This window comes from Podarcis filfolensis, assembly GCF_964270895.1.
Source record: "Podarcis filfolensis genome assembly, chromosome: 11".
Classification (NCBI taxonomy): Eukaryota; Metazoa; Chordata; class Lepidosauria; order Squamata; family Lacertidae; genus Podarcis; species Podarcis filfolensis.
The window spans coordinates 48,578,863-48,593,458 of record NC_139613.1 but is presented as its reverse complement, the minus strand read 5'-3'; the positions used below and the strand labels follow the sequence as shown (position 1 = coordinate 48,593,458).

Below are 14,596 nucleotides of genomic sequence, written 5' to 3'. Positions count from 1 at the left end.
ACACTAAAGGCATTCATTCTTTTTGGATTATAAATGTTGGTGCTGCAGTCCTGTATCTACTTTCCCTCAAAGTAAGCCTACAAGGGGACTTTTCACCATGTGCTCACCTATAGTGTTGTGTTGTTAGAACAGAGCCGAAAAGCACAGGGGTAATAAATATCTTACTCAGCCCACAAACTCTTAAAGAATCTTGAGAATCACAACTTTCATAATAATTTGAATCCCCATAGAGTTTATACCAATTTGAGTTTAGACCAAAAAACACAACAGAAATATGTACACAAGATAGCTCCTATTGCTTGAAATGTAACAAATACAAAGCCAGTCTCAGGAATTTAAGCTGATTCTTTTTCTTTCAGATCTTAAGATTGTCATCTTTGCTTGCTGAAGACTTCCCATACTTTGTAAAATGCTAGAAGTTGTGTTCTCAAAATAGATTCTCCCATACTAAGAAACCCTGGAGCACAAGTTCTCTTTACATTTGAAGGCAGACAATATATACATTTGCCATGATGCCATGAGTAGAAAGAATTGGACTTTTACAATGTTTTAAGTCCATTGATATACCACTTTTCGAAAAAGCTTTAGGTAGCCTGCACGAACAAGATGACAGTGAAAGAAGTTAAAAGTGAAAATGCTGGAATTCAACCAGTTTTTGGGAAAAGTAATCTCTGAACTCTGAACGTCTGTCTGTGCTCAATTTGCAGTCATTGTTGATCACTTCAAGAAACAAAAGAACAACACTACCGGATAAAACGACATTCCACATTTTCCTCACTGCCTCACCTTTGGACTGGCTTTCTTATACCTTCAATATTTCATTTTAAAAATCTAAAATCCATTTTTATAATGCTGTCACTAAATGCCTGGTTGCTGGTTTACCTGCCCAGTCACTGGAATTCTGGTTAGTTCTTGTTCCCCTTTTATCCTGCCAAGCCCTCTTTCCCCTTCCCCATCTATCTATCTATCTATCTATCTATCTATCTATCTATCTATCTACCTACCCCCCCCTCTCTCTCTCTATACACACACACACACACACACACACACACACACAAACACTTATGCTCATCAATCTGTGATGTGAACTGCACTCTGGGTAAGAAACAATAATTGATGATGGATTGACCTGAACATACAGGCACTGTAAATTAACTGTATTGTTAAGTGGTTGTTTCTGTAACATGGTAGAAGAGAAGAGCTCAAACCATTGTGGTTTTGACATGTTTTGATGTTGCTTTAATATCAAAATGCTATAAAATCATTAATCCAGCCCCCTGTAACAATTCAAAGAATAAAAGCCAAATAATGGAAGGTTCTATAAAAATTCAGCTCTAAAGCTCTAAACATCAATTTCAACATAGAACTACAGCAGTATACAAAACATCAAGTTGTCTACAAAGAATGAATAAGTAAAACTTAGTTATTTACCTACAGATACTGCAATTCCCATGTATACCACTGTAGTAATTAAGATGGCCAACAAGGTCCCTTTAGGTATGGCTAATTGAGGATCCTGGGAGGGGGGAAAACATTCACATTATGAATCTATGGAACAGTTCAAATTGACTGAATAAGCAACAAAACTAAAAACCACTCACCGCAAGATCACCTGAGATATTTGCACCCGCTAGAATGCCTGTTGCAGCTGGGAAAAATATAGCAAAGACTGAAAAGAAAGTTTCTTCTTCTCGGAAATCTGGTCCAAAATTCTCATAAAAGATTTCAGCTGTTAGGGAGGAAAGTTACAAAAAGTTTATTATAGTAACCTGTGTTTGTATAATGTCCATAATATTTAGTCTTCCACCTAATCAGCTGCAAGTAAAATGACAGGGAGTCACCTCAGATTAGAAGCGTCACAAGTAAAATCAACACTGAGATTTTGTTTCGTTAGCTGTTTGCGGAAATGTTTTGTTTTCCAAGCACACAGAACTTTGCTACACGGCAACCTAACAACTGAAATATAGGCACCCCTATATTCAACAAACAGACAGAGTGTCTAAACCTGCCCTTCCCCATAGCATGAAGGCTGGACCTTATTTAATTTACCTTCCTTCACACCATTAAGAGATATTACATTATCCAATTCAATAAAATTATATAGCAAGCAACATTACCCCAAAATAATCACAACATTATATTCTTATAAAAGGTAGATATTTACACAATCACTAAAAAAATCTGGTATGAAATCTGAAGACTCAGGACACAATCTCTCAAATGTTTAGAGAAGGCCTAAGAGAGATGACTGACTTTCTAGTCTAAAGGATGGAAGCAAATTGTACTTATTTTATACAGTAGCTACCACTAGGGGGCTCAGCAGGTGGCACTCTTAACTTCCTTAGGCTACCTCCACAAATCCTGAAACCTCTTTCCAATACTCCAGCATCTCACAATTTATTTTTTAAAATAGCTTTTAAAATTAATAAATGTCCAGCCTCCAGCAGCTGGCTATCACCAGCCTTTGCATGTTGTGCTGTTTGGCTTCACTTGTTTTTCAGCTTACGGAAAAGTCGGGCTCAACTTTAAACACACAGTGCAGCAGGCTGCTCTCCTCAGCTCTTACTAAAATTGGCTGCCTGTCAGGGGCCTGGAAGATTTGGTGGAAACGCTAGGGACAAGCAAAAAAAGATCTCCGTGCATGAACTCATAGTCTCTATGATGTGTTTACTGCTTAAGCAGCATGTACCAGTTAAGGCAGAAGTCTTAACTTCCTCTTAAATCCCCAAAGGAGGAAATCTGTAAAAAAAACCCTTTAGCTCTTCTTGTAAGCCAAAACCTTTTGTTTTATTAACCACATTTCTGTTCCATTTTTCCTCCTAGAAGGTCAGAGCGACAAAGAACATTTTCCTTCATGTTATTCCTCACAAATAAATATTTGAGGTAAATTAGGCCGAGAGGCAGTGAGTGGACCAAGTGAGTTTGATTCTAGAATACAGGAAAAAGTACATAGAGAAAGTACATAGGTAGGTGTGTTGTATTGACTTCGATAGCTCAGTCTTCTTGGAAAATATAAAATAGAAGTTAATGCTTTTGGGTGCGATTTCTTTGGCCAGGGGTGGCTAACCCACAGCTCAGATCCAGTTACCACAAAAGGTTTCTTCTTACCAAATATTATCCCAGCACACATCCGCCCCAGAACCCCCCAAAATTCAGTTTTCTACTTTGAAATTTCTGCTGAGGTATCCCTTGCTGCAGAGGGCCTGCCAGCCATCCAAAAACAAGTCACCTCTGCCTCTACTTACCTTACAAAGGAAGCCCTTGTCTCTGTGGCGCAACATCACTGCATGAATGTCTTAGGAAACAGGAAGAAATGTTCCTTCCTGTTTCATAAGCCTTAAGACCTTCTTGCAATGGTGTTAACCAGAGGGAGAGGAGTCTCCTTTGCAAGGTAAGTGGGTAGATTTCTTCCTCATTGCAGATCCTCTCCTCCTAAGCTCAGCACTGCCATGGGAGAGAAAGCCCACCCCTCTTCAGCTACTCAGCTGAGTTTTGGGGGTAGGCAGCTATCTGAATGCATTTGAACATGTGTCTGGCTCTGTAACATGTGTGCATTATCTGTGGTGGTGAGTGTGCACATGCAAGGGAGTGTGCATTGGCCACATCCAATGCTGCATGTGGCCCTTGGAGGATCAGCCAATCCTCAGAGCAGCCCTCAGGCCAAGAAATGTAATTGCCGCTTGCTTGCCTAAGCACTACTGATGTGCAGCCTTCATTGATTCCAACACAATCCAACAAGAGGAAATTGCGCATCAACTGTTATTACCATATTGAGTTGCATGATGAAATATCACATGGAACCCAAATCCCTGCTCTCTCAACAGACCAGGCAACCTCAGCCCTCCAGATGTTTTAGGACTACAATTCCCATCATCCCTGACCACTGGTTCTGTTAGCTAGGGATCATGAGAACTATGCCTATGCCTGCAAAAAATGTACGAACCAAGGCATTCATTATTCAGATATATAGTATAGTCTTATAGCTTTGGCTAAAGCAAACATTTCCACTAGCAACATAATTGAAATATCAATGTGTTTCAGATATCCATTGCAGCTATGTTTCCAGCAAATTAATATTTGGTCATTCTCCCTTACCTTGGTAGCCAAAAAATCCTTTAGGCTTCTTGCTTTCAAATGGAATAAATGTTCCTATGATGAAGTCAACAATAGCAACTAGTAGGATCACAAGCAGAACAATTTGTGCCTGTAATTTTAGAAGTCATCAACATAATTAAAATACATTTTTATCCAAGCTAAATCCATGCACAACTGGACGTAAGCAGTAGGCTTGGGCAATTAACTGGTCAACTAAGATCACATGTTCCAAGAAGACCATGGAGTAGATGGCAGCTTACATTACAGCCCCATTTGTTAAGCAAGGGCAGCAGTGAAATCACCTTGCCTCCTAGTCCTGTAGTGTATAGCCTGGCGCAGACTGGGCAGCACAGCAAACCTTTGCACAATGGCTACCTGCTATGACTGCAAACAGATATCAGAGGCAAAGGCCACTGCTTAGTAGGCAAAGAATCAGGTTAGGACCGGGAATGCTCTGATTCAAATCCTCAGCCAGCCATGAAGCTGGGCCAGTCATACACACTAAATCTAACATACCCCACAGAGTTGTTAAGGTAAAATAGAGAATGAGAATGCCTTCCCAGGTTTTTTGGGAAAAGGAGAGAATCAAAATGTAACTTTCAGTACATCTACAACATACATAATACTTACCTCTTTATAGCATGTAACCCAGGCATAGGCAAACTTGGCCCTCCGGATCTTTTGGGACTACAACTCCCATCATCCCTAGCTAACAGGACCAGTGGTCAGGGATGATGGGAATTGTAGTCTCAAAAGATCTGGAGGGCCGAGTTTGCCTATGCCTGATGTAACCATTAAAGTATTTACAGAAATGTGACTTTTATGTGGAGTCTGAGTATTAAATGTTATGTTTCAATATGTGTATTATTTTTTTCTAAAATGGTAATGAATTTATTTAAGATAATGTGATAACAGTTGTAAAGATATCTAACTTGTTTTTGTAATTAGATGAAGTATCAAACTGATTGGTGATTACCTTGTTTCATGTCAATGCTTTAAAAATACGTGACCATTATTTGATCAATATTTTACTTGTCATTTGACCGAATCCTCAGTCCACAATGAAATACTCATTTACTTGTAAGATTCCTCAGCTCAGTGAGGTTCATGAGTATGCATATAGGACCTCTGTTGTTATTTTTAAACACCTCTCCCTCACTTCACAATCCCAATTATATTTTTCTTATGCAACTAGAATGATAATACATTAAAACTTTTCATTAAGCTTCACTTGAAGCTTGCTTTTCATATTCCCAATTTACGTATCATCTAAAGTCCTGAAATGCAGGTTAGGGGTGCTTTTAACAATGCAGACACCACATTGGGGCAACTTAAAAACTGTCTCTGCATGAGTACTTGGATCTGTTTGAATGCATCACCTATACGAGCAGAGTAACCTTTCAGTATTGTACTAAGTTGTTGGGTGGTCTCTCTATTTTGCAGTATACTTGTTGCTTTCCCCTTTTGATGCCGCAAAGGGAACACTTGACTGCATGAGGGAAACCCATATAATGGGACTAATGCACATCATGAGCCAGACTGACCAAGGATAAGTCCAACTCCTTGAACAATATACTTAATCTGCAAAATTCTACTAATATAAGATTTCAGTTTCTAAATAGTTACTGTGCATGTAGCACTAAAGTCTCACACAACTGGCTCAACTATGCATTCAACAGCACCAGCCTGCCTTCATTCATGCCCAAGTGCAAAATTTATGAACTGGTTTATTTTCCTGGTTTGTTAATCAACAATATAATGAACATAAATAAGTTCATTTCCTGCAACAATATTCTGCAGCCAGAAATCTGATTCCAAATTCTAATTCCAATGTAAGTCGATGTTTACTTCACTTGCTTTGCAGATTTCAAAAGGTGTTCAGCTTTTCAGGGCAGTAGATGTTTTAAATCACTGTTACTTACTTTAGCTTCCCACTCCATTCCTGCCACAGAGATGCCCAACAAAATAACAATTGTGATGGCTCCTATTATTCTGATGTCATTCATTTGATCCAACATAATTAAATTATGTTCCTACAGAAAGAAAAGAGAGACAATTATGACAAGGTTGACACCATATGTTCACTTTCCTGTTATGAAATAATTCTGCCCTAACAGTGATCAAATATGATTTTGAGTCCTAGCAAATATGGTATTAAGTGCTAGCAGTTTTTCTTAAGAATTTATTATATTCTTTTCGTAGGGTTCGTTTTTCATACAAATCAAGTCAAAGATTCACGACTTCAAAAAAAATACAGATTTTTAAAAACAGAAATACTAATAAACATGAACCAGAACTAAACACCACGTTTTAATGGTTCAACTCTGTTAATGGCCCTATGTTTTACCACAAGTCAATTTATTTTAAAAATCAAACACCTTAGATGAAGGTGCAGACCAGGATCTAAACATGTTCATAGGCTCTTGCAGGCATAACAGACCCCCCCCCCCAATAAACTCCAATTCCTTTCAAACAGCTGAGCATGTTTCCTCTAAGTTTTATACTTTGCTCTGCATTAGAGGGGGGGAAAGAACGCTATTAAGCTTAGCGATAGGACTCAACCCTCCATAGGCTTACAGAAGTATTTTCAATTGTTGGCTCCTGCATATATTTTTACTGCAACTTAGTCACAATCATTTGGTCTAAGGCTGATCCCAACAAGTATTTTGCCTGTCAACCAGAACTCTGGGGGCACCAAATCCAAGGTCGTTTACATGTCTGCGTAAAAATGAGTCATTCAGTATTATAGATTTTACATCACGTGAGTAGTGGATTTGACAACGATTACAGATCAATCCAATCCATAGTTATATTGTAGAAAAGGGATGGTAAAATTCAGACTGTTTCTATCATTGTGAAAAACAAAACCGGGGGGAAATTGTTTACCTTAAGCAGTTCTACAACGGTCTCTGCGAAACCAACAACATACATAGCTACAGCAACAGCATTAGCAAATGCAAATATCAAGCCTATTGCACCACCAAATTCTGGACCCAGGCTTCTGGAAATTAGATAATATGCTCCCCCTGCAGAGAGAATAAAGAAGAATTAGAGCAAGATTCAAGGCTATGTGTAACCAAGCTCTGGTATGTACTATGTTTTTATACACACACAGCTAAAAGCTCTACATTTGTAGAATGTAGATATGCCCCTCGCTGCTACTTCAGCTGGTAATCAGGTTGCCCTCAGCTACATGTGTAACAGCTTTCAGTAAGATAACAGAATTAAAGTTATCCAACTGTCAGAAAATTCTTCCTGATGTTTAGTCAGAATCTCCTTTCTTGTAATTTGAATCAATTGGTTTGGGTCCTACACTCCAGAAAATTGCTCCATCCATGACACAGCCCTTTAGATATTTGAAGATGGCTATCGTATCCGTCTCCACTTTACCAGGCTTAACATACCCATTTCGCTCAACCATTCCTCATAAGACTTGGTTTCCAGACCCTCCTCTGCACACGTTCTAGCTTGTCAATATCCTTCTTATATTGTGGTGCCAGTACTCCAGGTGGCATCTGACTAAGTCAGAATAGAATGGTACTTGATTGAGACATTATACTTCTGTTGATGCAGCCTAGAATAGCATTAGTTTGTTACTTTGTTTTGCTCCTGCATCACATTGTTGACTCATGTAAAGCTTGTGGCCAACTAAGACCCCTAAATTCTTTTCACATTTACTACTGGCAAACCAGGTGTCCCCGTCTTATATTTGTGCAGTTTATCATTCCTGCCTAAGTGTAGAACTGTACACTTGCCCCTATCAAAATTCATTTTGTTAATTTTGGCCCCAGTTCTTCAATATGTTCAGATCATCTTGAATCCAGATTCTGTCTTCTGCGGCATTAGCTACCCCTTCCAGTTTGGTGTCATCTGAAAATTTGATGAGGATTCCCTCAATTCCTTCATCCAAGTCATTATAAAGATATTGGGCAACAATGGGCCCAGGACAGAACCCTGCAGCATGGCACCCCACTTGTCACTGTTTTCCAAGAGGATGAGGAACTATTAGTGAGTTCTCTTTGGATTTAGTCGGTCAGTCAGGTACAAAACCACCTAACAGTTACCTTGTCCAGCCCACATTTTACCAGCTTCTCTGTAAGATTATTTGATATTATCAAAAACCTTACTAAAACCAAGATACACTACATCCAGAGCATTCCTCTTATCCACAAAGCTTGTAATTCTATCAAAGTGTACTATTTCTTTCTTGCAATCATTAAAAAAAATAGAAAACCTGTTTTTTTAAAAAATCAGATTATACAGCTGAAGATTGCTAACATTCACTTTGAAGTAGATACAAGAGAGGAAACACAAATAGCAACCTCCCCCCCAAAAAATAAGACCAGTGAAGAAAATCCACTTCAGAATTATTCATGGATTGTATTTTCTGTTCCAATGGACACTCTATTCAAGAAGCAAGCTTCTCAAATAAAGCCATCATATTTCTACCTTTATGCTGCATAAATTATTCTCACACGACTGGTGTAGTTAACCTATGGCCCTCCAGATATGGTGGGACTCTAATTCCCATCATCCCTACCACTGGGTCATGCTGGTTGCAACTAATGGGAGTCACTTGAGAGTCCAACAAGATCTGGAGGGCCACAAGTTAACCACTCTTGTCACAGGAGATATAAAGAGCAATGCTAAAGCTGTCAAAGGCTAGCCAAGGAGTTGTTAAAAGCACCACTTTGCCAGGGGAAAAGGTCCACTGACAGGAAAGCACTCAAACCCCATTAGAAGTCCCTCAGTATATCTATAGAAAGCTCCACTACTGCCTTAAGCAGCACTACTGCACTGTTCATATGCCCAATTGTGTGGAAAAGTACGCCCAGGTGAAAATTGTCCAATTGTGTAAGTCATGATTAACATGTTGCATCAACAGAGCATCCGACTGTAGATAGTAACAAACGTATAAACCAGACTTGCTGTACCTAAGACAATCACATTTCCATAGCATCACTGAGATTGCTCAGCATCCGGGAAGAAGGCCAAGCTGATTTTCAAGATACAAATCTGCAATTAGCCTCTTAAGAAAGGCAAGCTCAGTGTTTAAGTTTTCTTAACATCTTTTAATTACTTGGACTACAACCCTTAATGTAATTAGCTGCAAGTAAATCTCACTACAATAAATGGTACCTCTTTCTCGAAACAAAGCTTGGATCGCATTGTTTGCCTCTTAACTTGTGAATGCGTAGGTGGTTCTAGGTCAGGGAAGAGGAATCTGTAGTCCACCAAATGTTGGATTATCTCCAGACCATGTTGGGTGGGGCAATGGGAGTACAAAGATGTTTGGAGGGCCACAGGTTCCACATCACTGATCTAGTTACTCTCCATTTCTAATGCATTACTCACCATTTGCCTAATTTCAAATTTTTTTATCTATGTCTTACCAGCTGTACTCTCCATCCCTACTTGTGACCTACCTACCTCTCCTCACCTTCATGACCCCAAAAGTCACTTTTTGAAAGTTCACTATTGCGAGCTGACAGTTTAAAAAAGCAGTAGCACAATCACATTGTTTCTTGAAGAAAACCTTGCGACTTATGATGTACTTCCGCAATTATATAAAATATTTGATGCATATATGCAAAGTAAATATCACATGATTTGGCTCCCTTTGAAGAAAACTAAACAGGAAAGCACATGTATAACATTGTTTTACCTCCTCTCACAAAGCCATTGGTAGCTATTGCTGATGTAGACAGGCCTGTGATCGTAGTTACCACAGTCGCCATTGCAATCACCAAGACTGCAAGTCCTGTAAGAAGATTCCTAAGATTATTTACAGGAAATTATCACTTTCCCCAAAACAAATGTACAATTTTGTTTAACAAACGCTGGCTGTTGATTTCAATAAATCAATACAACAAAAAATGTCTTAAACCTAAGGCATGCATGAGCTGGTTTTAAACAAGCTTGTTTTAACATGTGCCTGCAATATGCAAGACATCACCTGTTCACATCAAGAACAAGCAGGCCTACCACCTCTCCTGCCCTCAGGAGTACCTTTTCAGGTAGAGTATGCCTCACCTTTTGAGGACATCACAGAAACTAGCAACTACTAACAAGGAATATGAAAAACTACTTGTTGCCTACGTAATGCTCTGAGCAGGACTAATCCTTCAAATATGTATTACCTCCTAATCAGTGTCTCATACTGTAATAACAAAGAAAAGAACATTGCTCTGGAGACACACTGAGCCTCTTAGTGAAACTGATAAGCAGCATATATTCCTTGTTAAGAATATCACAATGGTAATCAGAAGCATTCCATCAATCATATTCTCATCCAATGCTGTAAGTTACAAGTCACCGATCTTTAACAGTTGATCAAGATTAACATAGTACACACAGATGTTTTATTTGGTGGCCACACTTACCTATGCCAGCCTGTCCTACAATCCAGGACAGTCGAATGAACAGCATCACACCCCAGATATTCAACATGCATCGTACCTAGAACACCGTAAGAGCAAAGAATTTTCATGCTATGCTGTTCCAATATTTATTATAGAGGTATCATTTTGAATAAGCTACAATAGAGTTTTAAGAATCGAGTTCACAGGGTCAACTTCAAAAGTCTGCTGTCATGCAGGCAACCAAGCACCTCAACTTTTCAAGAATTCTTTCCAAGAGGCACACATAACTTGTGATTCAAGCCGAACAGCACACCAAACATGCTTTGTGGCAATTTATTATCTTCAATTCTTCCAGTCCTGGATCAGTAGCCGTAGTAGGGGTTTATCAATCTCTTCTCTGGGCCATCATATGGTGGGCCCATTTGACTTGATGTCTTGCAAGTTGTGCAGGCCTGCTTTAACAGACCATTTTTAAAAGCGAAGTGACTGAAGTCACTACATTATGAAAATTATACTTCTCCTTAACATAAAACAAATATTATTAATGTTTAAGCAGAAGTGTTTATGACCCAAATGCTGCAGCAGCAGCAGCAGCTAAATCTGAGGCCCTTCTTCAAGTGCTCCCTTCCACAGGAGGTTTGGAGGGTGGAAACACAAGAATTGGACTTTTTGATAGTGATTGTGGACTCCTCTCCCCAGGAAGGCACACTTGGTACCATCTTTATCTATATTTAGGCACCAGGCAAATACTTTTCTCTCTTGGCCCTTAATTTGAAAGGCAGTGTTGTGCCATCTTTTGGTGGAGTGGGATCAGTTAGTCATGCCTTCTACTTGTATTGCTGTGTTTTTAGGGATTTTACTTGGTTGTTTTTAAAAAGTTTTTAAAGTAAGTGGTTTTGGGTTACTCAGTGAGAAAAGTGACTAACAATTATAATAAGCAACAATAATAAATAAATAGGTATATATATATGTATATATGTAGGTATATAAATAGGTATATATGTATAATTGTAAACTGGAAAACAATACAAAAACTCCAATTATTTAAAGTAAATACTTTTTTTTGCCATGTCAAGATAAAATATACTACAGACATGCCAAGATTCCTCCAGAAGACAGGGGATTTTGTCCATGTAAGGTTGCTTTGTTTGTACAAACTGAACTGTGTTAATTTCCACCATCCTGTCACATTTATAACATGAGAGCTGGAATCATGTCATTTGCAGTTTTATAACACTAAGTTAAGAAGGATAGAAATTCTTCTAGCATTCACTGTGTCCTTAGCAGACTAGCACAACTTTGAAACAACTAAATCAAAGTTAAAATTTGCAATTTGCTTGAACCACCATAGTAACATAAATCGTGATCTTACAAATCTTATTGTTTCTCCATTGAGTTATTTTCAAACAACTATAAAGTCTGATAAACCTGTGAACGAGATTTTTTTTTATTGGAAAAGGTTGGGTTCAGTTAATTCACTGACTTCTTACAAAAAACAAAAACATAATTAAAATTCTAGGGACAGGATTCAACTAATGAGTCCTGTCAGTGGAAGTCCTAAAGAAGGGCTTCGGCTTTCATGGGAAATTGGGCTTGCACACCTTGCAAAATACACCTGCAGGTATAGGGTGGTATACAAATTTAATAAACAATAATAACAATAACAACAGGCTGGGGGAGCAGGGTGCAGGAGGAAGACCAGAGTAGCATGGGGAGGAAGGAACAGGAATCCCTCTGTCGGGCAAGCCAAAATGCTCAACCTGCCCAAATCACCTTAGCATGACACTAAATTCCTTCCTAGACTTCCAATAAGTCAAAGAAAAATTACTAGCTGAGATGAATGTCCCATTAAGTGAACACGGCAGGGAAGTCAATTTATAGATGAAAGCCTTTTGTTTACTTATTTGAGCCAGGATACTGCTCTCTCCTCACCCTTATTTGGGCCAAAGGACTGCTCTCCCCAGGCACTCCACCAGGAGAAACAAAATCTAGTTAATGTTATAAGCTGTGCAAGTTACTGTATCCTTATGACATCATGGCATTGATCCAATAGCTATCGGACAGAGGATGAAATTTGAGCCACCATGTTCCCTCCCTTGTGTTTCCTGAGTTAACTGTGCAAAGTGACTCGTGTCTGCATTTCCATGCTGGCTACAGATGAAGGAGAGTCATCCCTCCCCCGCCAGTCCATTTGCAATAAAATTACCAGGCAAACTGTATACACGCAGGTCCTGCTATCCGCCCACTTATTATGCAAAAATTCACTTATCCAAACACAAAGAAATAAACCCAAACCTCGCTACACACACAGCTAATTCGGATAAACCAGAGTTTGCCCACTTCCTTTCTTGTTTGTGGTTTGCTGGACAACGCCAGCAATTTTCAGGCAGAAACCATGAAGGGGGCAGAGGAGAGAGATAAGACAAGTCACGTATTAGAAATGTTCCCATAGGAAATAATAGAAATCTTCAGTTCCTTATGCAAATGCCCGCCTAACAAATGATTTCCTGGGAATGCATTGTGTTTGGTAAGTGGGACCTGCATGCAATACAAGGCTGCCTTAAGTAACATGAATGCCTTTTCATTATTCTTCACCTTACAGCCAGTCCTAATAAGATTTTCTCAGAAGCAAGATCCACCAAGTTAAATGGGATTTGCCTCTTAGTAAAGTGTCTGAAGGAACGAAATTTAATTTGCTAGGCATTCAAAGATGAACTGGAGTTTATCTTTGAGTTAAGGAACAGCAGGAAGAGAGAAAGTGTTTGGCCATTCATGAATGTCCTAAATCATTTTAGGGCACAGTAATAAAAAGAGCTGGGGGAGACAAAGGCAAATGTATCTTGATACACATTTCTTTTTTAAAAACAACAACAATGAGAGTAGCAGATACAGAAAAGAGAAACTTTGTATCTACTACACGTTAATCAATTATTTCGCTTTCTTTTTTAAAAAATCTGCAATATAATAATCTTGAAAGTAGACATATTCAATTGTTGCTTCATCAGTTACTAAGAAAATAGCACAGATGGGTTCATCATTACCAAAGTTCTACTTACCAATACACCTTTAATCCAACCAAACTTGACAATCCCTTTACTTTCAGCAGTATAAGTAGCAGTGGCATCTCCCGTAGGAGTTCCTTCTTCTCCATTTGCATATCCATCCTCAAATGGTTCCTGTAGTAAAGCAACAATCAGAAGGAGTGGGTTGGATGAAACGGAAACCTATTGAGCCTCTGTTTAAAGTTGCAATCCTAAGTACATTTAGATCCCACTGATCTAAATATTACCTATGTTTCAGAATTGCATTTGCATGCAAGCAGAAAGAACAAGTTAATGAAAAAGGCTATTTTCATCCACAGTCTTGGTAACTGTCAAGTTGGTTAATTGAACGTAAAGGTTTGAAGCACATACAAGATGAATTAGATGCCTTCATATCATCACATTTTTCAAAAGCACTGGCATATAAAAACTTAGCTGTGCTTGTGTATTTTGTGGACTTTATCAGATTCTAGATTTGAAGGAATAACACTTCAACAAGAGGGTAAAAGTGAGATGAACCAGAAGCAATGTCTGCTTTTGAGGATCACTGGATCCCACGGGAGAGTTGCTCAGGGAATACTGTGTAATTTTCCTCCACACAAGGTTAAATTTAAAGCTTGGCCAGCAAAAAGTAATACCAAACATGGCATAAAGCTAATTAATATGTATTAATGTGGAAAAAATGAAAGCAACTGATCAGCCAAACATAATTTCTATCCAGTATGGAAAGTTACTGCATTATACAACAGCATACCATAATGTTAAAATGGCTGAATTCCCCCTCATTTGGCTACGTTCCATAAGTGTAGAAAAAGGCATCTGTTCTGGACTCAGATACTCCAGCAAGATACCAAAGAAAAAAATTCCAATTGATGCTATCATTCAAAAAAGCAGAATATGCCTCCTATGCGTATAAGTTCAGGAAAAATCTCTGTAAGTCTTGAAAGAACTGGCCTGGGATTGAAAATTCCTCCTCCCCAAATTTTAACTAGTTGTGCAGTCAGTTAAAATTGATAGCATGACATTTAAAAAGAACTATTTATGACAATACACAAAATCAGGATGTCATAGGTCACTCACTAGTGCCACAGCACAGAT

At 38.7% G+C, this 14,596-nt stretch overlaps 1 protein-coding gene across 2 annotated transcripts in view; it reads right to left on the bottom strand.

Moving 5' to 3' along the window:
- SLC12A2 (solute carrier family 12 member 2) overlaps positions 1 to 14,596 on the bottom strand; it is a 53,373-nt gene that overhangs the window by 22,516 nt on the left and 16,261 nt on the right. For both annotated transcript variants that reach the window (XM_083576584.1, XM_083576585.1), the window contains exons 2-9: positions 13,514 to 13,633; positions 10,479 to 10,554; positions 9,761 to 9,856; positions 6,982 to 7,121; positions 6,018 to 6,128; positions 4,096 to 4,204; positions 1,602 to 1,729; positions 1,432 to 1,516 (exon numbers count right to left, since the gene is read on the bottom strand). In XM_083576584.1, coding sequence (XP_083432710.1) covers positions 1,432 to 1,516; positions 1,602 to 1,729; positions 4,096 to 4,204; positions 6,018 to 6,128; positions 6,982 to 7,121; positions 9,761 to 9,856; positions 10,479 to 10,554; positions 13,514 to 13,633 — 865 coding nt within the window. The remainder of the gene's footprint in view (positions 1 to 1,431; positions 1,517 to 1,601; positions 1,730 to 4,095; positions 4,205 to 6,017; positions 6,129 to 6,981; positions 7,122 to 9,760; positions 9,857 to 10,478; positions 10,555 to 13,513; positions 13,634 to 14,596) is intronic.